Source organism: Oncorhynchus clarkii, chromosome 21 (assembly GCF_045791955.1).
Source record: "Oncorhynchus clarkii lewisi isolate Uvic-CL-2024 chromosome 21, UVic_Ocla_1.0, whole genome shotgun sequence".
Taxonomy (NCBI): Eukaryota; Metazoa; Chordata; class Actinopteri; order Salmoniformes; family Salmonidae; genus Oncorhynchus; species Oncorhynchus clarkii.
Genome location: NC_092167.1, coordinates 35,723,711 through 35,747,272, shown reverse-complemented (window position 1 = coordinate 35,747,272; position 23,562 = coordinate 35,723,711). Strand labels below are relative to the sequence as shown.

Genomic DNA, 23,562 nt, shown 5'->3' with positions numbered 1-23,562 from the left:
GGTGCAGTGAACAAGTACCTTTTTGAATTTGTTTGTTGTATTTAGTCAATAACAAATGTGCTTAGTTTTGAAACGGAAGCCATTTTGATAAGCTGTTTACATTTCTGTGCTTAGTTGTGAAAATGTACCACATACTTGTGAAAATTGTACCAAATTCAATTAAATGTTCTTATAACTTATGGAAACTCAACTACAATTCAGTTTTACTGTAAACTTCCAGTGTTCCATTGTGGCACATGTATTTGTGTAAATATAATCCATCTGTCTAAAATGAATATTGCAGAATCGACTCCCCTTTTACTGCAACACAATGTACAGGCAATTATGTAAGGTGCAATATGTATGTCCCTTTTGAAAAACGTACTACATTTAAGCCGATTGGCCGTAGAATAAGCAGCAATGCTCCTCTGGTTGTAAACTCTGTGGATTTGGAAACTATAGGTGGTCCTGGGTAAAATAAACCCTGTTTACCGCAACACAATGTACAGGCAATTATATCCAGTCAAAGACATTTTAGGACTGGTACACAAAACATAGTTAACACAAAAAGTAGTTGTCCACTTAGGCTTGAAAAAATAAACAAATTAATCACATTTGTACTTATACCCATGCAAACATGGCCGAAGACGTGACTTAAACAGGAACCAACTGCCTCAATTGTCAAGCTGCAGGGGACACAAATGAAAGGAATATTTGAGACCTTTCTCTATTAACCAATTAATTGTACATACGTTTTCAGTTTGTGAGTGTGTGATATGGGGGTATAGAAAAGTTTTTTTTAGACATTTATAAAGAAAACCTTTTATATAGCAACTTTGTTGACATTGCCATGTTGAAAAGAGCCTTGCTTTTGGCTGTCACAGATACACCCCACCCCCCCACTTCACTCGCTATTTTCGTCTACAGTCGACTTCGCTCGACTTACCGCTTAAACACACCCAGCATATCTAGGTCCACTGAATGACTTTACACAGAAACGGAAATTAACTCGGGTATTTTAATTTTCCACAAGAAACACATCTCTTGTACCTCACGCAGTCAATAGACCCCCCCCCCCCCCAAAAAAAAACATGATATACAAAGAAACAACATCACATCCAAAAATATGAAGACAAGTACAAGAGCACATACAACAGTTTTACCCTTTGCTTCAAACATATCCCTCCTTTTCTTTCTGTCACAACAGTACATTGAGGAGGATCGACAGAAAGCAACACAGCTATTAAAGTTGCATTTTTTTGTTCAACGGTAGTTGTGGGAAACCGAGCCTTACAGTCGAGTCAACGAGACCAGAATTGTGTCGGATGGCTCCGCTAGACTATGGTTAGCCAAATGAAATGAGGAAATAAGTCATTCAATGGGAGGTTATTACTGTATCAGCCGTCATTATTAGGCTGTACATCTTCTATCTCCTTCAACAAGTGTCTCATGTAGCCACTAAGCCTGAGTGTTCTCCTCTGGCAGCCAAACACAAAGGCATTACTGTTGGACCGGAGCCGCTACTAAAGTAATCACCAGCTGAGCAATGACCTAACGCAGAGCAGGTGGCCAGCAAATGTGTGTTTGTCTGTGTCGGCGTGTGTGTGTGTGACAACAACAAAAAAGAAAGGAAAACAGCATAACAACAGCATACAAAAGAAACAGCTGTTGAGTAAGGTCAAGTTTTAAAGTCTGTGCTGCGGCGTTTGAGTTTCTCCGGGTTGTTAGAAGCCATGTGAGAGAAGTCCCTGAAGATGTCCTGGTACGTTTCATCACCTTAGAAAAACAAGACATAAAATGAAAATTCAGGAAAAGAGGATTTAGACATTTACAATTTGCCGACATTAGGCTACTCCTATAAAAACACGCATGCATACACGCGGACGCACGCGCACACACACTGTTTACCTGTAGCGCTGTAAGGAGGTGGCATCAAGGGACACACTGTGCAAGCAGCGCAGAGCAGGCAGTCGCCTCATTGGACGAACACAAAGGCTCACAAAACAACAACGAGAAAGCACTGCACATCAGAGACTGACAAGACAAATGAAGCATTTCCGAGTATAGACATTACATGAGCCTCACAACCTCAGTCCTCCAGAGCCAGACAAATGATTTGAGTTAGGATACTTCAAACCGGGATTTTAAATAGGGAGTTATTGTGACAGTACTGGAGTAAATAACTTGGAACAGACTTGGCAGACAGTTTGGCTATGGAGGAATGGATGGTCCACCCTCTTTCGCATACAACACCGCAAAAAATGTTACAGCTCTACCCATTGAGAGTCCACTGTTCCAGCCCAAATTGGTTGCATCAGCTAGGCCTACTGGCTAGCTGATGGGCTCAGACCAGTGGTTCCCAAATGTAGAATCATGGTGCATTGTTCATTGTCCAGATAGACACAAACATGATTATAACAGCCACGACCCAGGCTTGACCAGCAGCCTAAGACTGGCCACAACAATAACCCACCAGTGGGCCCTGAGCCACTGTTTGGGAAAACACTGAACTACAATGGACAGAGTGGCTCATTACTTTCTATACATCTTCATGTTCTCAGCACCAAGTTCTAATTCTCAAACAAAAACCACGCTTAAACGGTGGCAGTGTGCATTTGAAACCGGTCAAACACAATAGTAACCACTTAGGTGTGACCACAGAGCCCGTTTGAAAAGGTTAAAGCAAGCCTGGGGGAACATACAGTTGTATAATGGAAAAACCCTCAAGTGAAAATACCATTGGTTGTTGGACTTATGCAAGGTGCATAAAATGTACACGATGAGACAACACTAACAATCAGATTCATTCTTTTTCAAGCAGCATCCTGTGGTATCATACAATACATTCACACATAAGTCCATATAGAACTCTACACTTATATATAGGTGTATAAATACATGTTAAACATGGCCAATGCCCAGTGCTATCATACACTGATCTACATTGAGCTTATATGGGCTGTAAAGTGCAGGATGACTAACGGCATTCATTCATTCTACATCAAAGTGCAACGTGGACTCTCTCGTGGTGTGCATACATAAACACTCCCTTTAAACGTCCCTCCTTCCTCTTCTATGGAATGTTCTCTCCTTTTCCCAGTTTTTCCCTTTAGTATTATATTCCCAAAATGGTTGCCTCTTCCAACATACAGAAATACTGCAGTATAGAAGCCTCTTGTCCATACATTTACCCTGTATTCGAGTTATCCCTCTACTCAAACTGCATTCACTCTACTCCCTCTTTGGAGATACAGCAAATGGTCCCTACCCAGTAATCCAGTTAACAACTCTCAGTTCCAGGAACGTTCCCCATATAAGTTACAAGAACGTTCCCCCTAACCTCTTATTTGTCCAGATTTCTTCTGACAGCACTCTAGGAAGGGTCCAGCAATGATTCCAGAAAGCAATCAAAACATAACTTGAACATCATGCTTGACTTTAATGTTTAAAAAAAATTGAATCTATTTTAATGTTACCTCACAACTTACTGGGAACTGTTAGACGAGTAGCCTACGCACCTCGGAGGTACCCCTCCTCCCTATCTGTTCTCTCCTCAATTACGATGCCAGTTCACCTCTCTCTACTCATTCTGCCCCCCTAGTGCCCATCCACTCAGTTGGTTCTTCAAGGCCTGAAGTCCCTTCCTGGTTTGGCCCATCCCACTCCCTGTCCCGCCCACACCCTGTCCCCCCGAGTGACCTGATTGGCCAAAGGCTCCATCCATCTCCCGCATCTCCTTGTTCATCTTGGCAATTCGCAGCCTGTCAGGAGAAAGCAGAGTCGTGAGAAAATCAATCAACCCTTCTAGTGTCAACAAATCAACTGAAGTTTATACTCACAGGGTGACAATGTCAGCGTTGGCTGTCTCCACGGCGATAGTAATGGGGTCTTTCTGGTTGTTGTCTCTGGCGTTGTAGTCCGCCCCTCGCTTCAGGAACAGACACACAAGCCTGGGAGATGGGGACCAGGTTAGTGCGTGTGTGTGTGTGCGTGCGTATGTGTGCGCATGTGTGTGTCCATCCTACCCAGTGTGTCCCAGTATAGTGGCGTGGTGTAGAGGTCCTCTCCTGTTGCTGTCTGCTGTGTTGACATTGGCACCGTTCTGTAGCAGGAACTCACACGCTGCCAAGGAGTTCTGGAGAGACGGGTCAGAGGGCAGGTGAGCATATACGCACAAACCGATACATTCACACAAACCTGCTTGCTCTCTTATAAACACTCTCTCTCGCTCTCCTCACTGCGGTGACGGCCTGTAGGAGTGGGGTGCTGGACTCCTCGGCTGTGTTGACCCAGTTGACGTCAGCTCCGTGGGCCAGGGCGTCGGCCATGACAGGGAAATGCTGTAGCGCTGCAGACCGATACAACAACGCCCCGGGATGAAGACCAGACAGGTCCTCCTCTTCGTCATCTTCATCATCTGTGGAGGGATGACAGGGGGTTTAGTGCGTGTGTGTGTGTGTGTGTGGGGTGGGCCGTCTCTGTGTGTGTGTGTGTCACCTTTGTGAATGGCCGTGTTGTTCTCTTGGACAAGGTCACTCTGATTGAGCCCTGAGGGGAGAGAGAGAGCGTCACATGATATTCCTTCAGTATAGCAACAGGCCACAAGATGACAGGTTTATCCTGCTGACTATAACAATACACACACTACAACAATGTACCAAGCTTACCGCTTTTTACTGTGTCACCAGGTTTATGGATGATGTGTGTGTGTGTGTGTGTGTGTGTGTGTGTGTGTGTGTGTGTGTGTGTGTATGAGTTTAGGTGCAGCGAGGCTCAACATTGTGTGAATATTTGACATAAATTCCTTCCTAGCTTGATAAGTTGTGGAATTTCTGTCGTTGGTATCTATCCTCTTATCTACCCCTTGGACAGACACAAATAACCCACAGCACCTGCATCGCTTACATTCCTGACCTGGACACACATTTGTACTGGATCAGGACTTATATCACTTCAACACCTACCAGTCCATCAGCAGACAGCGAAAAGAACAACAACATCTCTTTTATAGGAAGCAGAAACGCTATTGATTTGAATACCTGATCAGTTGTAATGTAATGCTTAACAAGGCCAGCCTGGTACAGGTCTGCTCGGCTTGGCCCTATAGTGCGAATCAGATGAGCGTGTATGTCCTGTCCAGTACCTGCGAGTCGTGGCAGGGTGGCCCGGGTGGGTTTGGGTTTGAGTGGGGGTCGTGACCCAGCTGGCCTCTCCTGGGTGTTAGCCCTGTTCCTCCGGGCGCTGGAGCGCCGCAGGGGAGCTTTACGTCCTGTCTCCGGGAGCTTCTGGATGAACTTCTTCTCCACGTACTTAGAACGAATCCACGACTCCTTATCACCCCTGAGGGAGCAATAGAGAGAGAGAGAAAGATGGAGAAAGAGAGGGGGATAGAGAGATGGAGAAAGAGAGAGAAGGGGGTTAGAGAGATGGAGAAAGAGAGAGAAGGGGGATAGAGAGATGGAGAACGAGAGAGATGGAGAATGAGAGAGAAGGGGGATAGAGAGAGATGGAGAACGAGAGAGATGGAGAAAGAGAAAGAAGGGGGATAGAGAGATGGAGAACGAGAGAGATGGAGAAAGAGAGAGAAGGGGGATAGAGAGAGATGGAGAACGAGACAGATGGATAGATATTAAAAAAAAGGAAGGCAAGAGAGTGTCAGATCATTAATGCAATTTGAGTAAAACAATATATCAAATCAAATTAATTTCATATACAGTAATGCACATTAACAAACCATCATATTATAACACAGAAAATCAGTTCAATTCAATTTGACAAGCCAGCCCTCCCCTCCCTACTGTATTACAACATGGTTGACTGCATTCTACTTTACATCCAGAACACATACACAAAGCCATGCAGTTGCACAGCACATTTCTGGGGGACAGTTTAGTTATGACACAAACCACAGTCATTGTCATGTTACGGCACAAACCACAGCCGTCGTCATGTACCTGTGTCACTTCCTGTCTGGGGTGCAGCAGAAGAGAGGAAAAGAGGAAGTCAGATACAGTGCCTTTGGAAAGTGTTCAGACCCCTTAACTTTTCCAGATTTTGTTACTGCCTTATTCTAAAATAGATTTAACAGATGACTAACAAATATATACTGAAATATCACATTTACATAAGTATTCAGACCCTTTACTCAGTACTTTGTTGAAGCACCTTAGGCACCGATTACAGCCTCGAGTATTGTTGGGTATGACGCTTCAAGCTTGGCACACCTATATTTGGTGAGTTTTTCCCATTCTTCTCTGCAGATCCTCTCAAGCTCTGTCAGGTTGGATGGGGAGCGTCGCTGCACAGCTAATTTCAAGTCTCTCCAGAGATGTTAGTAACGTGTCCTGAAGCCACTCCTGCATTGGCTTGGCTGTGTTGTAGCTTTAATGTGTTACAGAGTTCATGTTTAAGTTAACTCATTGAGCTGTATCTAAACATATTTCTTTACAGTTATTTACATATGTAATTGTATTGGTTTGAATTGAATTACGCTTTTTGACTGCAAGTTCCAGAATGCCTTGCGAGAGGAATGAGAGAGATAAGGCGCCAATTATGTGCAGGTGCAGGGATTGTGGCTGACTTTCCGACAGCATCTTACCTGCATTGCTCTGTACCAAAACAAAGTTGTTAAATGTAACGTGAACAATTATTATTACTAAAATAAGCTTTCGTATCAAACCCGACGTCCCAAGTCATTACTTTGAAGTTAGTTAATCTAAAAGGCTGTGTGCATATGGTCCTTGTCCTGTTGGAAGGTGAACCTTCGCCCCAGTCTGAGGACCTGATCACTTTGGAGCAGGTTTTCATCAAGGATCTCTCTGTGCTTTGCTCCGTTCATCTTTGCCTCAATCCTGACTAGTCTCAAAGTCCGTGCCGCTGAAAAACATCCCCACAGCATGATGCTGCCACCACCATGCTTCACCGTAGGGATGGTGCCAGGTTTCCCCCAGATGGGACACTTGGCATTCAAGCCAAAGAGTTTAATCTTGGTTTCATCAGACCAGAGAATCTTGTTTCTCATGGTCTGGGAGTCCTTTAGGTGCCTTTTGGCAAACTCCAAGTGGGCTGCATGTGCCTTTTACTGAAGAGTGGCTTCCGTCTGGCCACTCTACCATAAAGGCCTGATATGTGGACTGCTGCCGAGAGGTGTCGTCCTTCTGGAAGGTTCTCCCAGCTCCACAGAGGGACACTGTCAGAGTGACCATTGGGTTCCTGGTCACCTCCCTGACAAAGACCCTTCTCCCCTGATTGCTCAGTTAGGCCAGGCAGCCAGCTCTAGGAAGAGTTGGTGGTTCCAAACTTCTTCAATTTAAGAGTGATGGAGACCACTGTGTTCTTGGGGACCTTCAATGCTGTAGAATGTTTTTGGTGCCCTTCCCCAGATCGGTGTTTCGAGACAATACTGTCTCTGAGCTTTCTGGACAATTCCTTCAACCTCATGGCTTGGTTTTTGCGCTGACAGGCACTGTCAACTGTGGAAGCTCCCGAGTGGCGCAATGGTCTAAGGCACTGCATCTCAGTGGTAGAGGGGTCACTACAGACCCTGGTTCGATTCCAGGCTGTATCAACCGGCCGTGATTGGGAGTCCTATAGGGCGGCGCACAATTGACCCAGTGTTGTTCGGGTTAGGGTGTGGCCGGGATAGGTCATTGTAAATAAGAATTTAAATAAGAATTTGTTCTTAACTGTAAAAATATATATAATAATAATAAAATAATAGTGTGCCTTTCCAAATCATATCCAATCAATTTAATTTATCAAGTTGTCGAATCATCTCAAGGATCATCAATGAAATAGGATGCAATTTCGAGTTTCATAGCAAAGCGTAAATAGGGTCTGTTTTTTATTTTTAATATATTTGCAAAAAAAAATCTAAAAACCTTCATTCATTTTGGGGTATTGTATGTATTGATGAGGAAAAAATGTATGTTATCCATTTTAAAATAAGGCTATAACATAACAAAATGTGGAAAAAGTCAAGGTGTCTGAATACTTTCCTGCACTGTATAATACATAAGTCAGAGCCCGACCTCACTAACAGCTGAATGGAAGCAAGCAGCAAAGGGGGAACCAACTACATATTAATACCCATGATTTTGGATTTTGGAATGAGATGTTCGAGTAGCAGGTGTCTACATACTTTTGGTCATGTAGTGTACTTAAAGATAGAATGTTGGCATATTGAGCAAAGAAAAAGTATAGTTTACATTTTAGCAGTATGCATTTGAAGTGTAATTAGGAAAACTTGTAAAACAACTCCCAGCAGTTTCATGTTAATGACACCAGAAGGAGATGAAAGGGGTATTCTTATACCTGGGGATTCAACAGAACTTTTTATAATGTTTTGAAAGTTGCAGATAGAAATGTAAAGAATAGAACTACTCCACAGTATATAGACAATACAGAATCGTGTCTGGTCTACACAATATATTTCTATCTGTACGTTCTGTTCCATTATCCTTCATAAACCTGCAATGAAATCACACGGCAACGCTATTACATCTTGACTGTCTATGTGAGATTAATAAAAAGTGATGACTCATGAAAATGAGAGTGGGGAGTGAGATACCTTGGACTGGACGGGTGGGGTTTCTTGATGGTGATCTCATCAATTCGCCCCTCGTAGATCCTGTTGATGGCTGTGTTTCCCAACTCACACATCAACTACAGGACAGCAAGGCAGGGAGGATAAACACACACGTCAGTTGTGTTTTTATTGAATAAAGAAAGTATATATATTTCTACATAGAGTTTCAATACATTCTAAAACGCATGTACAGTCGTGGCCAAAAGTTTTGAGAATGACACAAATATACATTTTCACAAAGTCTGCTGCCTCAGTTTGTATGATGGCAATTTGCATATACTCCAGAATGTTCTGAAGAGTGATCAGATGAATTGCAAAGTCCCTCTTTGCCATGCAAATGTACTGAATCCCCTAAAAACATTTCCACTGCATTTCAGCCCTGCCACAAAAGGACCAGCTGACATCATGTCAGTGATTCTCTCGTTAACACAGGTGTGAGTGTTGACGAGGACAAGGCTGGAGATCAATCTGTCATGCTGATTGAGTTCAAATAACAGACTGGAAGCTTCAAAAGGAGGGCGGTTCAATTGTTGTGAAGAAGGCTTCAGGGTGCCCAAGAAAGTACAGCAAGCGCCAGGACCGTCTCCTAAAGTTGATTCAGCTGCGGGATCGGGGAACCACCAGTACAGAGCTTGCTCAGAAATGGCAGCAGGCAGGTGTGAGTGCATCTGCATGCACAGTAAGGCAAAAAACGTTTGGGAGGATGGCCTGGTGTCAAGAAGGGCAGCAAAGAAGTCACTTCTCTCCAGGAAAAACATCAGGGACAGACTAATATTCTGGAAAAGGTACAGGGATTGGACTGTTTAGGACTGGGGTAAAGTCATTTTCTCTGATGAATCCCCTGTCCGATTGTTTGCTACATCCGGAAAAAATAAAACCACACAAATTCTGACAAACTCCAAGCATTGATTATGCAAGAATGAGCTGCCATCAGTCAGGAAGTGGCCCAGAAGTTAATTGACAGCATTCCTGGGCGGTTTGCAGAGGTCTTGAAAAAGAAGGGTCAACACTGCAAATATTGACTTTTTGCATCAACTTCATGCAATTGTCAATAAAAGCCTTTGACACTTGTGAAATGCTTGTAATTATACTTCAGTATTCCATAGTAACATCTGACAAAAATATCTAAAGACACTTTGTGGAAATTAATATTTGTGTCATTCTCAAAACGTTTGGCCACGACTGTACAGTAACCCCCCTTGACATTAGTCTAGTAATGCTACATTATTGAGATGCATCCAAAGGTAGCGTAGCGGATGTATTCTTACCCGGACCAGCTCTGGTTCCCAGGAGTCCAGGGTGAGGGAGCGTACTTTGGAGAAATGGACACCTAGACTCCTGTCAGAAGGATAGAAGGTAGTTACATTTTAGTTTGCGTGTGTGTGTGTGTTTGCTTGAGTGTGTGTGTGTGTGTGTGTGTGTGTACCTGTGTATCCCCGAGCAGACGATGCAGAGGGTGATCCCTAGGTTGATAGAGGCCCAGTCTGGACCGGGCTCTCCACAGTCGCAGCACTGCATGTTCCCCGGGATGGCCTGGACCTCCTCCAGAGCCTCGCGGCCCCCCGTCTTCTCCTGCTCCCCACACAGCCATCCTCCTCCTGGGCTGCCTCCCGACACAGAGCTGCAATGCTCCCTCTATGTGAGAGAAAGAGCGAGAGATGTACACACACAAACAAACTTTGTGTAGACAATGACCTACAAACCTGCTTCTGAAACACATTTGTTCAGAATGAATAACGTTTGTATGTTTTCTCACGGGACAGTGTGGGTCTTCTCTGCGTTCCTGGAAGGCTGAAGCAATGCTGTTCTGGACAGCACTGATCCAGCCCTGCTGCTGGCGCTCGGAGTCTGCCTGTAACAGACAGCTCCTACACACACACACACAAAATCACTATGTTAACACTAAACAAATACCCTAAACAAATATCTAAAGCAACATCAACACACACATCCCTACTTTCCCTGTATATACCCCCCACCCACACACACAGCTGTAGACTCACTTGGATGGAGAGACCACCTCGAAGCAGAATCGTCTCTCGTTGTCAACGCAGACCTTCACTGTACAAAGACGCAGATCCTCAATCACTACTGTGGGCTGATCCTGAGAGAAAGAAGGACACGGTCAGGCTGGGTGTGTGTGTGTGTGTGTGTGGGTGGGTGTGTGTGAACGTCATTAACGTCGTCTATGCATGGATTGCTATAAAAAATGCATTGAAAAGTAAAGCAGTGGCTTTCAAAAATGCACCTTGAATTTCTTCTGATAGACCAGTTGATTTTTCTGAATGGAGAACCAGCGCCTACCGTCGTGAGACAGGAGATCAAAAGGAGATGAGAATAAATAATGCAATCATTAGATATATCATGATTCTACCCATCACCTTCCTAGCAGTGGAGGCTGCTGAGGGGAGGCCGGCTCATATTAATGCCTTGAATAGAGTCAATAGAATGGTATCAAACGTGGTTCTATGTGGTTGACATTCCAGCCCTTTCTATAAGCCGTCCCCCCCTCAGCAGCTTCCTCTGCTTCCTAGGCTATAGCCTTTAAATATCAGAGAGAGAGAGAAAGGCAGAGAAAGAGAGAGAGAACAACATGCAGTAGAGAGAATGTGTGGTGGGGTAACATACCTGCTCCAAGTCTTGAAGGCATTGCTAGCTCTCTTATACAGGTAGCCCTCCATGGCGATACCGTTGGCGGCATCAGCACAGAAATCCATTAAGGAGTTATCATAGGACACATCCTGCCAACACAACATAAACACAACCATAAACATTACTGTAGGGAAGGGAAGGGATGTTAGTAAATATCATTGTCATGCAGGGATGCCAGTAGAATACCGAGCTATGTCGAAAAGGAAATGATGACGTCATCAGGTGTGACTAGCTGTATCTTTACCGGTTGGAGACTTCTAGCACAGATAGGATATGTTCTGAACAAAGTGAACTCCATTTTGTAGACTTACCCTTTGCAAGAACAAAATTACATTGTTAGATGGATTGCAAAGAGGAATTGCCCACACCTCATTTCACAGAGGTGGCATTCCCGAAGGGAAATATGCAGATGCATGCTAGAACGCACCAATTGGATCGCGCTAGCTCGTTTTTGGCTCTGCCCACCTCCTTGCTTGTTCTGCCCTCATTTTTTCCCATTGGAAACGACAGGTTGTAGTCTGTCTTGGTTTAGTTACAAAACACATTTGCTTCTAGTGTAATAACACGGCAGCCAACTTGGTGGCCTGTGTTTAGTTTGGATCCAGCAGTGTTCACCTTTTTCTTAATGGCCTCGTGTCTCTGTTCCATGTCTCTCTTCTCCCTGGCGGAATTCAACACTAGTTGAGTGTGCTGTGTATGAGATTAAAAAAAGAGAGAGAGTCGGGCACAAAATATTTGATTTAAAAAAAAACACAGAATACAATATGTTTCAAATGATGCACATTATCCTATATCACACACGGCAGTGTAGCATGATAGGCCAGTTCGGCCAGGGAACAAAATATAGAGAATAATGTACACAGTATACTGGAACAGTGTATGTTTTTTAGGAGATTAAGGACTTCTGGCTTGGACAGCTTTTAGCTAGATGTCAGGGAGTCCATCACTACAGACTTCGTCCTCTTGGTGAAACAGGAAGGAGGAAGTGCTGAACCTGTCCCAAATCCCTGTTTCTGCATGGAGGATTGAGGAAAAACCTCAAGCAGCTTCCTATAGTAGCTTTACTTTCTCCCTCTCTCACTAAGGTTTCAGGACTCCCTAAATCTTTCTCAGAATATTACCAATCCCACAAGGTATGACTCCAAACATCGACAAAAGGCTACTCTCCTTGATGTTATCCTCACAAATAATCCTGACAGGTATCAGACTGGTGTTTTCTGTAATGACCTTAGTGATCACTGTTTTACAGCCTGTGTTCGTAATGGCTGCACAGTGAAACGATCTGTCCTGATTTGTCATAGACGCTTGCTAAAAAACTTCAATGAGCAAGGCTTCCTTCATGACCTGGCCTCTGTAAATTGGTAAAGAACCAGCTTGATCCCCTCTGTCGAAGACACTTGGACATTCTTTTTTAATATTTTCAGTGGTATTATTAACAAACATGCCCCCATAAAGATAATGAGAATTAAAAACAGGTTCAGCCCCGGGTTCGACCATGATCTGGCAGAGTTACTCCACCTCAAGAATTCCATTTGGTGAAAGGCTCGGCAAACGCATACTCTCGTTCAGGCAAATGAGAAATAAGTGCATTCAGGCTATCCGGAAGGCCTAAGTTAGTTACTTTTAAGGAGCAGTTCTCTCTCTGTGGGTCTAACCCCAAGAAGTTCTGGAAAACTGTTAAAGACCTGGAGAATAAACCCTCCTCCTCACAGCTTTCCCTTCATGTTGATGATGTGGTTGTTACTGACAAGGAGCACATGGCTGAGCTCTTTAATCACCACTTCATTAAGTCGAGATTCCTATTTGACTAGGCCATGCCTCGTTGCCCGTCCAACTTTTCCTCATCTCCCACCCCTTTTAATGCAAATAGCCCTGATGATTTTCTCCTGGCCCACTACAAAGTTTCTCCTTGCAGGCAGTCACTGAGTCTGAGGTGCTAAAGGAGCTCCTTACACTTGACCCCCAAAAAACATCTGGGTCATATGATTTAGATTGTAGCCCCTATAATCGCTAAGCATATCTCTAACCTTTTCAGCCTGTCTCTCCTCTCTGGGGAGGTTCCCATTGCTTGGAAGGCAGCCATGGTGTGTCTTTTATTTAAAGGGGGAGATCAAGCTGATCCTAACTGTTATAGGCCAATTTCTATTTTGCCCTGTTTATCAAAAGTGTTGGAAAAACTTGTCAATAATCAACTGACTGGCTTTCTTAATGTCTATAGTATTCTCTCTGGTATGCAATCTGGTTTCTGCTCAGGTTATGGATTATGTCACCATTTCCCTTGATTCAAAGCAATGTTGTTCTGCTATTTTTATTGACTTGGCCAAAGCTTTTGATCCGGTAGACCATTCCATTCTTGTGGGCCGGTTAAGGAGCATTGGTGTCTCTGAGGGGTCTTTGGCCTGGTTTGCTAACTACCTCTCTCAAAGAGTGCAGTGCATTAAGTCAGAACATCTGCTGTCTCAGCCACTGCCCATCACCAAGGGAGTACCCCAAGGCTCAATCCTAGGCCCCACGCTCTTAATTTACATCAACAACATAGCTCAGGCAGTAGGAAGCTATCTCATCCATTTATATGCAGATGATACAGTCTTGTACTCAGCTGGCCCCTCCCCGAATTGTGTGTTACACCCCAGCTGCCAAACTAACCCTGATTCAGATGACCATCCTACCCATGCTAGATTACGGAGACGTAATTTATAGATCGGCAGGTAAGGGTGCTCTCGAGCAAATAGATGTTCTTTACCATTCAGCCATCAGACTTGCCATCAATGCTCCTTATAGGACACATCACTGCACTTTATACTCCTCTGTAAACTGGTCATCTTTGTAAAAATAATAATAATAATAAAATAAAAATATATTTATATCAGTCAATCCAGCAGTCTTTAAGCACCTTCTGCAGGTATTTTTTTACATTTTCTTGCCCTCTTGTTCTTTCTCTCTCTCATTCTGCCTCTCACTCTTTTGCCATTTCCTGTAACAGCAGGAAGAGTTAAAACAGTCTTTGTGGCCTTAATGCTCCAGTGAAAGGTGACTTGCTTTCCGGTTTCAAGCTTCTCTCTGACTAACCTTCCTGTTAGTTTTAGTCTACTGTTGACTTCAGGCCTAGAGCTCCATGTATGGCAGCTCTTCCAGTTATGCTGAAGTGCTATTCCAGTGTGGCACTAACGTTACCGTTTGACTAGATGAAAACACGCATGCACGTGCTCTCACACACACACACGAACGCATGCAAGCACAAACTTTCTCAGTCATGTGAAATGTTTCCTGTTGACGGTGCCCACACGGTTTCCTGTCACGATGAGAGGGATGTCACCTTGTGACTTCCTCATCCCTCTGGTGCTCATTGCTAGGACTCGTGTGCTAATTAATCAATGGAATCGACTATTAGAATAAACCTTTTCCACCGGCCATCTAAGAGGAGATCCATTCATCCCCCTCTTCTCTTCCACTCACTCTCATAAACTATTTTTACCCCACTCTCTCTCCCTCGCTGTGTTCCCTAATTTCAAAATCTGAACAACGTACTTGAACAGATCTCTTCCTCCGTCTATGAATTTGGTTCATCCAACACACTTATCTCCCGGCCTCCCTTTCATTCCTTCACATGTTCTTGTTACCTCTTCACTCAGGGTGCGGCGGTAGTCGTCCAGCTCCGAGAGGGACTGGTGACCTTGCTGGAAGAACTGGGACTGGGCATCCATCATAGACACCATCTGACAGAAGAACACAGAGCAAAGCGTTGTCATGCAACCAACTACATGCTAAACAATACATGCAAGCTTAAAAATAACTCAACAACTGCTCAAGTAAACAAATGATTAGACACCCACATGTGAGCTTAACCATGCAACATTTTACAACACTCCCAACGATAACATGACGAAACTCACCGCCATCAGGATGTCGGTCTTCTTCTTGGCCTCGATGACATTGATCTAGGAGAGTTTGTGAACAGGAGGGAACAGAACATGGGTGCGGTTATGACTGCAGCTAGTACGAACCTCTGGGTATTAATAGTGACCAGCCTGCTACAGGGAAACCCTCAGGCAATGCAGTTATCATTCACCACAGCAAAACACATGTCCCTAAACATAGCATATTTTATGAATTATTTTGTTAGAAATATGGCCTGGTCCTGACATCTGTTATGTGTAAAAGAGCTAGCATTCTGTTTGAGGCCTTTGAGTAGTGTCCATGTTCTCACAAAGCCAGCCGGCTGTTGAATGAGAAAGACTCCAGTCTAGAACTGATCGTTTCAATACTGGCCTGTAATTCAATTTAAAGCAAACCACTCAAAATCAATTCAAAGTCAAACTAACATGCTGAAAATGCATTTGGGGGAGTCAATTAAAGCATGTTTCTACAGCCATGCCAGTGTGTATGCACAGGCAAACACTCACCCCTCCATCTCCCTCAATCCATCCACCTTGGATGCCCTCACCTGCAGTACGTAGTCGAGGGCTCCGGAGCGGAAGGTCTTGCGGGCGTTGAGGAGGGCATGGCTGACCTCTTCTACCTCGTGCTGTTTTCCCCGGGGGGCCTGAGCGTTCCTCCCCAATGCTGCCTCCAGACTTTCACTACCCCGCTCAAACTCCTTACGCACATCCTTGAACCGACGCACGTCCCTGGGAGAAGGGAAGGGGGAGCGGGAGGGAGGGAGGGAGGGATAAGGCATATCTGAATGCTAGGGAGTGGCCCTTTCAGACCAGAGGTGGGTGGGACTGAATTAGTTGTGAAAGCAGTGTATGGTAGTAGTTTGGGCAAAGAGGACTGAATGAGAAAGGAGTGCCAGACTCACTCACTCTTTCACAAAACTAAGCAACTTCAACTTCACCGACTTCTGTGTGCTTTCAATCACTTCCTATGAGAAAAAGAGTCAAAGGAGAGAGAGAGAGAAAGAGACAAGAGAAAGAAAGAGAGAGAGAGGCAGAGAAAGAGAGAGACAAAGAAAGAGAAAGAGAGAGCTACTCAGACACCTGACATGTAATAGTGGTTGCTACAGTAACTAACGTTGAAAGCTAGCGATGTACAATAGAGGAGTCCAACTCACCCCCTGAGCTTCCAGAATCACTGCCAGCTTCTTGGAGAATTTCTCCAAACACTCCTGGATGAGAAAAGAACATTGAATTAGTCAGTTTAACTTTTTTTTCTATGACTGAAAACAATAGAACGGAACTTTCACTTCCCTTCATAATAATTTACTATGAGTAATATGACCTGTACAGTTAGGTTCCTTCTACAATGATTCCAAATCAGTGCTTAGAGTGTATTACCCAGAATCTCTATAGACTCACCCCCATCATGTTGTCCCCAGAACAGTGGTGGCCCAGCTCTTTGAGCCCTGTGACAAAGCTCTTGCTGGTCTGACAGTAGGCCCTGCCAGCCTCTAGCATGGAGTGGCACTGCTTCACCAGCTACACAACACAACAACAGGTGTCAAGGTACAACACAACATGGATACTATACAATGCTAAATGAGATGACATAGCACTACCAACCAATATGATCACTGTTCCGACACATAATAGGTCGAGACTGAAAATATTTGGCATGGGTCCCCAGATCCTCAAAAGGTTCTACAGCTGCACCATCGAGAGTATCCTGACCGGTTGCATCACCGCCTGGTATGGCAACTGCTCGGCATCTGAGCGTAAGGCGCTACAGAGGGTAGTGTGAACGGCCCAGTACATCACTGGGGCCAAGCTTCCTGCCACCCAGGACCTATATAATAGGCGGTGTCAGAGGTAAGCCCATAAAATTGTCAGAGACTGTTTTTTCTGCTACCGCACGGCAAGCAGTACCGGAGCGCCAAGTCTAAGGCTCCTCAACAAATTCTACCCCCAAGCCATAAGACTGCTGAACAATTCATAAAATCGCCACCGGACAATTTACATTGAACCCCCCAACCCCCCCTCCCTTTTGTACACTGCTGCTACTCGGTGGTTGTTTGTTACCTATGCATGGTCACTTCACCCCCAGCTACATGTACAGATTACCTCAACTAGCCTGTACCCCTGCACACTGACTCGGTGCCGGTGCCCCCTGTATATAGCCTCGTTATTGTCTTATTACTTTTTATTTTAGCCTACTTGGTCAATATTTTCTTCTTCTTGTACTGCACTGTTGGTTAAGGGCTTGTAAGTAAGCATTTCACGGTAAAGTCTACACTGTTGGTTAAGGGCTTGTCAGTAAGCATTTCACGGTAAAGTCTACACTGTTGGTTAAGGGCTTGTCAGTAAGCATTTCACGGTAAAGTCTACACTGTTGGTTAAGGGCTTGTCAGTAAGCATTTCACGGTAAAGTCTACACTGTTGGTTAAGGGCTTGTAAGTAAGCATTTCACGGTAAAGTCTACACTGTTGGTTAAGGGCTTGTCAGTAAGCATTTCACGGTAAAGTCTACACTGTTGGTTAAGGGCTTGTAAGTAAGCATTTCACGGTATAGTCTACACTGTTGGTTAAGGGCTTGTAAGTAAGCATTTCACGGTAAAGTCTACACTGTTGGTTAAGGGCTTGTAAGTAAGCATTTCACGGTATAGTCTACACTGTTGGTTAAGGGCTTGTCAGTAAGCATTTCACGGTAAAGTCTACACTGTTGGTTAAGGGCTTGTAAGTAAGCATTTCACGGTAAAGTCTACACTTGCTGTATTCAGCGCATGTGACTAATAAAGTTTGATTTGATTTGACTCTCAAGACTCTGAACTTGAATGACCAAAGTATGCACCTGAAAATGTTATGCGCACCAAACCCTTTAGGGAATTAGGAATATCAATTGATTGAAAGGAGAGTGTGATCAAGTTCCATTTTCGTCTGGTGACAATAGATTGGGGAAGCAGCAGTAAAGTTCATTCCCTACAACGCAGGTAAAACACCATGTCTCTCTCAGTTCATAGTCAATATTCAGAGAAAAGGGATGTTCACAAAAACGGACCCAGTCCAACTACTATCTACACTCTACTGTGTGGACGGCTGGGCATGTTTATACTGTAGAAGTGGTGTTATGCTCATATCGAGAGCTTTGATACTCGGAGCATAGCAGCAAAAAAGTGGGGAGGTGTGTGTGTCTTGTTCTTCTATGCTTGTGGGGGACCTGAAATCCCCAAAAGTCCCCACAAGGATAGTAAAACAAGATAATTTCTCCCTTGTGGGGACATTTCCACCATCCCCATGAGGACAAAGGCTTTTTTAAGATCAGGGGTTAGGTATTGGGGCAGCAAGTAGCCTAGTGGTTAGAGTGTTGGACTAGTAACCAAAAGGTTGCAAGACCGAATCACAGAGCTGACAAGGTAAATATCTGTCCTTCTGCCCCTGAACAAAGCAGTTAACCCCCTGTTCCTAGGCCGTCATTGAAAATAAGAATATGTTCTTAACTGACTTTCCTAGTTAAATAAAGGGTTAAAAAAAAAAAATTGGCTTAAGGAAATTTTTTTTTGAATGGAAATCAATTTTAGGTCCCCATGAGGATAGAAAAAGAAGTATGTATGAGTGTGTGTGTGTTTCACTGTCGCTCACCTTCTCTAATCGCGTTTCCAATTCACAGACATCTCCTTCCACCACTTCAATGGCGGCCCTGGATGAAACATAGACATATACATCGCCACATCACTTAGGCAGAAGGTATTTTCCCATGCATCCACACCCTGCTTGAGCAATACCATACTGGTCTGATTGTTGAACTTGTGGCACAATGTTAGTATATCTACAGTAAAAATGTATGTGGCTCCAAGACATCTTTTGGGCTGTAATATCAGACGTCATGATAGTTCAAGCAGTACACTTGATGCTTCACATGGGATCTAGTACACATGGTTAAAGCCTGTAAGAAGGCCAGTGGAAGGAGATTGTGGCTGTTGTGACTGTTTGTCTATGAGTCAGTATCTCCTCTCCTCTGTCTGTCTTTCACATCAACAGCCTTACAGTGTGGTTTCCGCTGCCTTCCACTAAAGACAGAGTGATACTGAGAGAGAAAAAAGACAAAAAGAGAGAGAAGGAGATGCTGAGAAACAGAGTTACGACAGAGAGAGAGAGAGAGAAACAGAACAGACAGTGCCTGTTTGTCTGCCGGTGGTGAAGTAGAGACAGTGGCTGCAGGTCTTGGGTCGGTCAGCTCAGTATCATTCATATTCAAATCGCCTAGCCCAGCGTGACAGGGGTACCAATACAAACAGGACTGCCAAAGGTTTGGTGGAAAATATAATTGATGAGGTTGGAACAAAGCCGGTGTCATTACACACACACATTGTAATCATTACTCTGTGTGTTCGCGCCTGTGTTTGTATGGTGATAAAAAGGAATGCATATCTGTGTGTGTGAGCGTGCATGAGTAAGTGTGCCTGAGAGAGAGAGAGCGAGACTAAGTTTCTGCAATGATCCACCCCCCAAAAAAACACACTTCCTGCCTCCTATTTATCACCTCAGTATCTCTCGCCTCCTGTTCCACTTCACAACCCCAGCCCACCCCCATGATTACCTAGCAACAGGAGGCAGTGGTTTGACGTGCTACCCCAAGTACTCGGCCTCTATGTCTGTATGTGTACTGTAGTAGCCTCTCGCTTTTCCTCTTTCAATGCCTCTTTCCTGAGAAGTCCCTCTCGCTTAGATCCTTCTTTCACTGATATGTCTCTCGGTCTCTTTTCTTCTCTTTCAAAGCCTGTTTTCTCCTAACATCACCCTCTACTCCCTTTCACACTAGCTGTGTGTGTGTGTGTGTGTGTGTGTGTGTCTGAAGGCCTACCTCTGGCACATTCAGTTCAAACTACATCTAAAACCTTCTCCCTCTCGCTGTTCTTGGTCAACTTGCACCACTGACTGCCACAGCAAGTCAAACTTTCCGACACTGTGTGCCTCCCAGATAGACCATGAGCCAAGAGAGAGGAAGAGAGAGAGTTAGGAGCTCTTTCACCACTTACAAGGTTAATCAAACAAGAATTAAGAAATGATAAAACAGCAAAGACAAAGAGACAGAGAAAGGGAGAAAGAGAGAGACAGTTTCTCCTGATCTCCCAGACAAAAAAGGGAGGCAAAACACACCCAATGCAACAAAACTATTTTATTAGCTACTTTCAAACCCAACACAAAATCCACTTCCCTTTTGGCTTCAAATTTTGTTCCTTTTAAAGTTTAAATTTAAAATATATATATATTGACTCTCAAAGAGATTATTAAGCCAAGCCGAACTCCAAGGTTGGTGTGTGGCATTCGCACATTGACTTACAACCATCTTGGTCGCATATGACCTGGAATGTTGATTTGATAGCACCAGGGCACCGAATGGCAAAATTATATTTGTGCCATTGGGCGCAAACACATTTGTTATGTTTGTGTTGTATGTCCGGTGCAGCCGTTGCTACATTTGTATCGTATTTGTTTAAACTAACATTTTAAAGTGGAGACCACCAGTGCTACCAAAGAAAAGGTTCATTTAGAGCTCTGCTTACAACAATCAACAAAGTTGTATAAATTCACTATTTTATTCCGAGACACAAAGCCAGCCCCATTAATGAGAAAAGGTAGTGTCTCGCCCCTCATGTCAATGCCCAGACTCATTTCATTCATCGCAGTGACAAATCTGTCCCCAAGCAAGAGGCATGGCCCCAAACCATCTGCAGGACTGACACTTTGTAATTTGACAAGTGCATCCTCTGGTTGTGCTGATGCAACTAGAATGGTGTGACACACTGCCAATGCTCAGGCATCTATTGACATTGCACAGGTAACTTTGAGCCAAAACATTTGTAGCACTACTCTATTTCCTCACTGTTAGGGAGGATGCCCTGTGTGTACATGTAACCGTTTTGAAACTATCTAAATAATTGACTGCCAAAACATACAGTAGGCCTACATAGGCTACTTACCCTTGAATACATCTGTAATTTGCCGGCAGTAAGTAGGCTACATACATTTATGCAGCATTTACAAATTAGCTCTCACTTTACAATGCTAATAATGTGACTGCATGAATAATGCCTGTAGTTTATGTAAACTGTTGCCCCAAGTCATTAAAAAGATTATTCAAGAGTTAATCAAGACATACCTGAATCGGGGGGAGTCTTTGAGACACTCTTCAAAATCCAGTTTGACAGTCATCCTTCGGTTTTGACACAAATTACAACAATAACACAACCGCAACTATTTCTATTGATGTTGAATGTGACATGGGAGAGAGTGCTTGAGAAAATAGATTAGCTCCTTTTGGCGACGTTGTCCCCCAACAAGCAATACTCCAAATATAATATTTACATATTGAACGTATATTGCATTGTTTTTAGGTTTTTCAATAAATAACTTGTGTTGTCTTGAATTCTATTCTTCTCGACATTAAATCATGACATTAGGTATCAGTGAATCGCGCCTCTCTCTTCTTGGAACAACAGGTTATTACGTATTGATTAGAATAACTTAGTAACCAAATAACTGCAATCGATGAATTTATTATAGGTCAGCTGTTCCACTTCGCTCTTGCTCTCGTGCGCGCTTGAGTCAGGAAAATGAAGAAAAAAACTGTTTCTCGACAGTTTAGATTCTTTCACCGTAAAAAATCCAACTTCAATAAAATAATTGTTAACATACAGCATTTCCCTCGAGGACCCTGGGATGACTAGACTGGCACACTAACGAAAAAAATATCTCGATCTCTCTCGCTTGATGCCTTTGTCCTCCCCCTCACACTATTTCCGGGTATGCAAGTGCCATTGCACTAACCTAACAGCAAAAAAGACAGTTCTTGCAGTGTTGTGGTGGTAGGAAAGTTGTTCAAAAGAAGGGAATATGATTAAATAGGCTAGAAATTGCTATTTTGGAGTTAAAATAAGTCGAATATTAGGCTTACATTCATTCTAAGAGGCACTGATTATAACCATGTGGTTGCATACATTTTTAGTCGTATTCATAGTTAGCCTAGGCAGCCGATAGTGGGTGGTAATACACTCGTGTCACCCGTCTACCGGCTAAATTAAGTATCCTCTATTCAGGCTGCAAATATATAATTTTACTGCTTAAAAAAGCTGCTTAAAACATTCGTGCCGGCGGGAAAAAAAACAAGAATATGTTTAGGCCTACTGTTTAATAAAGCACAATTTTCGGACAATTTAGCCTGTTGCACAACCTTGGCGGATCACGGTGTGCAACATCCTAAATTGTCAGAAAATGGTGTTGGAATATTGTGTGTTATTAAAACAGTACACATATTATTCTAGTTTGCTTTATGTATGAGCCGGGACACAACTGAGAATGCACATCAATCATAGAAGATGTAGCGCCCACTATCGGCTGCGTATGCTAAATTTGCATATACAACTCAGAAAATACCACATATGTCCATATGGCTTTTATGTTGATATCACAACTAGATCACAATTTATGTGGAGGCTGAAGAGCTATAGGAATATATTTGGAGCAAATGTAGGTCTACTTTTAGCTCCCACCAGTGCTCCATTACATAAAACCCAGCTAAAAACAAACGTTTCCCATTGTGGAGAACATTCCCTTAAAAGTCTCATTAAGTCATTACCTAATGTTTTCATAGGAGTAGGAATATTCCAGTGTTCAGTTTTCTGGGGGTTAGGAGATTATTCCATCAACGTCACACCAAACATACACAGAACATGGTTGCCATGTTCTCAGATAAGAATGTTCTAGACACGATTCATGGAAACATTGCAAGAACATTCCTGTGTCCAATTGACGTTTAAAACAGGACGTTCTGTCATGGTCCCCTGGAGGTTTTGGTTAGGGACACACTCACACAGTGCTTTTAACACACACTTTTTCAATTGACATACAGTAACAGTCAAAGGTTTGGACACACCTACTCATTCAAGGGTTTTTCTTAATTTGTACTATTTTCTACATTGTAAAATAATAGTCAAGACATGACAACTATGAAATAACACATATGGAATCAACATGTCTTCACATGGGATTTGAACTCACAAACTCTTGGTTCACAGCATTCCGCACTACACCACCATGTCTGTGTCATTTATCAATTTATCTAACTATTCTCTCATCATAGATTTGATTTACTTATTTCAGAAGAAAAAAAACATAGTTGTCTCATGTTGTTGGGGCATATATATATATTTTTAATGTTACTCTTTAATCAAGAGGTTGTTCAAATCCCAGGTGAGGACAAGTTGAATAATAATGACTGTATAAATGAACATGCACAATGTCAAATATGTAAGTTGAAAATGCTGTATGTTGAAAGCAAATCAAATCAAATGTTATTTTGTCACGAGCCAAATATAACAGGTGTAGGTAGACCTTACAGTTATATGATTACTTACAAGCCCTTAACCAACAATGCAGTTTTAAGAATTAAAAACAAACAAACAGGTAACAT

The 23,562-nt window shown here is 43.3% G+C and overlaps 1 protein-coding gene across 2 annotated transcripts; it reads right to left on the bottom strand.

The window, feature by feature from the left end:
• Positions 1-983: 983 nt before the first annotated feature.
• On the bottom strand, positions 984-21,882 carry LOC139378976 (arf-GAP with coiled-coil, ANK repeat and PH domain-containing protein 1-like). 2 transcript variants are annotated; one of them, XR_011628353.1, is made up of 23 exons: positions 21,253-21,882; positions 18,732-18,789; positions 16,516-16,635; positions 16,272-16,325; positions 16,024-16,082; positions 15,663-15,846; positions 15,112-15,156; positions 14,839-14,934; positions 11,834-11,908; positions 11,195-11,307; positions 10,815-10,866; positions 10,570-10,670; positions 10,323-10,434; positions 9,993-10,201; positions 9,835-9,904; positions 8,549-8,643; positions 5,123-5,319; positions 4,477-4,527; positions 4,218-4,396; positions 4,005-4,114; positions 3,819-3,929; positions 1,888-3,740; positions 984-1,755 (listed from the first exon to the last, which is right to left on the bottom strand). XR_011628353.1 is itself a non-coding variant. In XM_071121633.1 (23 exons), exons 1-23 carry the CDS (start codon positions 21,303-21,305, stop codon positions 1,658-1,660), a joined length of 2,304 nt encoding a protein of 767 aa, XP_070977734.1. In that variant the 5' UTR covers positions 21,306-21,882; the 3' UTR covers positions 984-1,657. The 2 variants fall into 2 exon arrangements, 1 of the variants encoding a protein (XP_070977734.1); XM_071121633.1 differs by having other exon boundaries at positions 3,679-3,740.
• Between the last annotated feature and the right edge of the window lie 1,680 nt (positions 21,883-23,562).

Coding starts and splice junctions, on each gene's coding strand:
- LOC139378976 (XM_071121633.1), bottom strand. CDS start 21,305: ATGACTGTCAAACTGGATTTTGAAGAGTGTCTCAAAGACTCCCCCCGA. Junction 14,935..15,111: donor AGACCGACATCCTGATGGCG/GTGAGTTTCGTC, acceptor TTCTTCTGTCAG/ATGGTGTCTATGATGGATGC. Junction 3,741..3,818: donor AACGCTGACATTGTCACCCT/GTGAGTATAAAC, acceptor TTCTCCTGACAG/GCTGCGAATTGCCAAGATGA.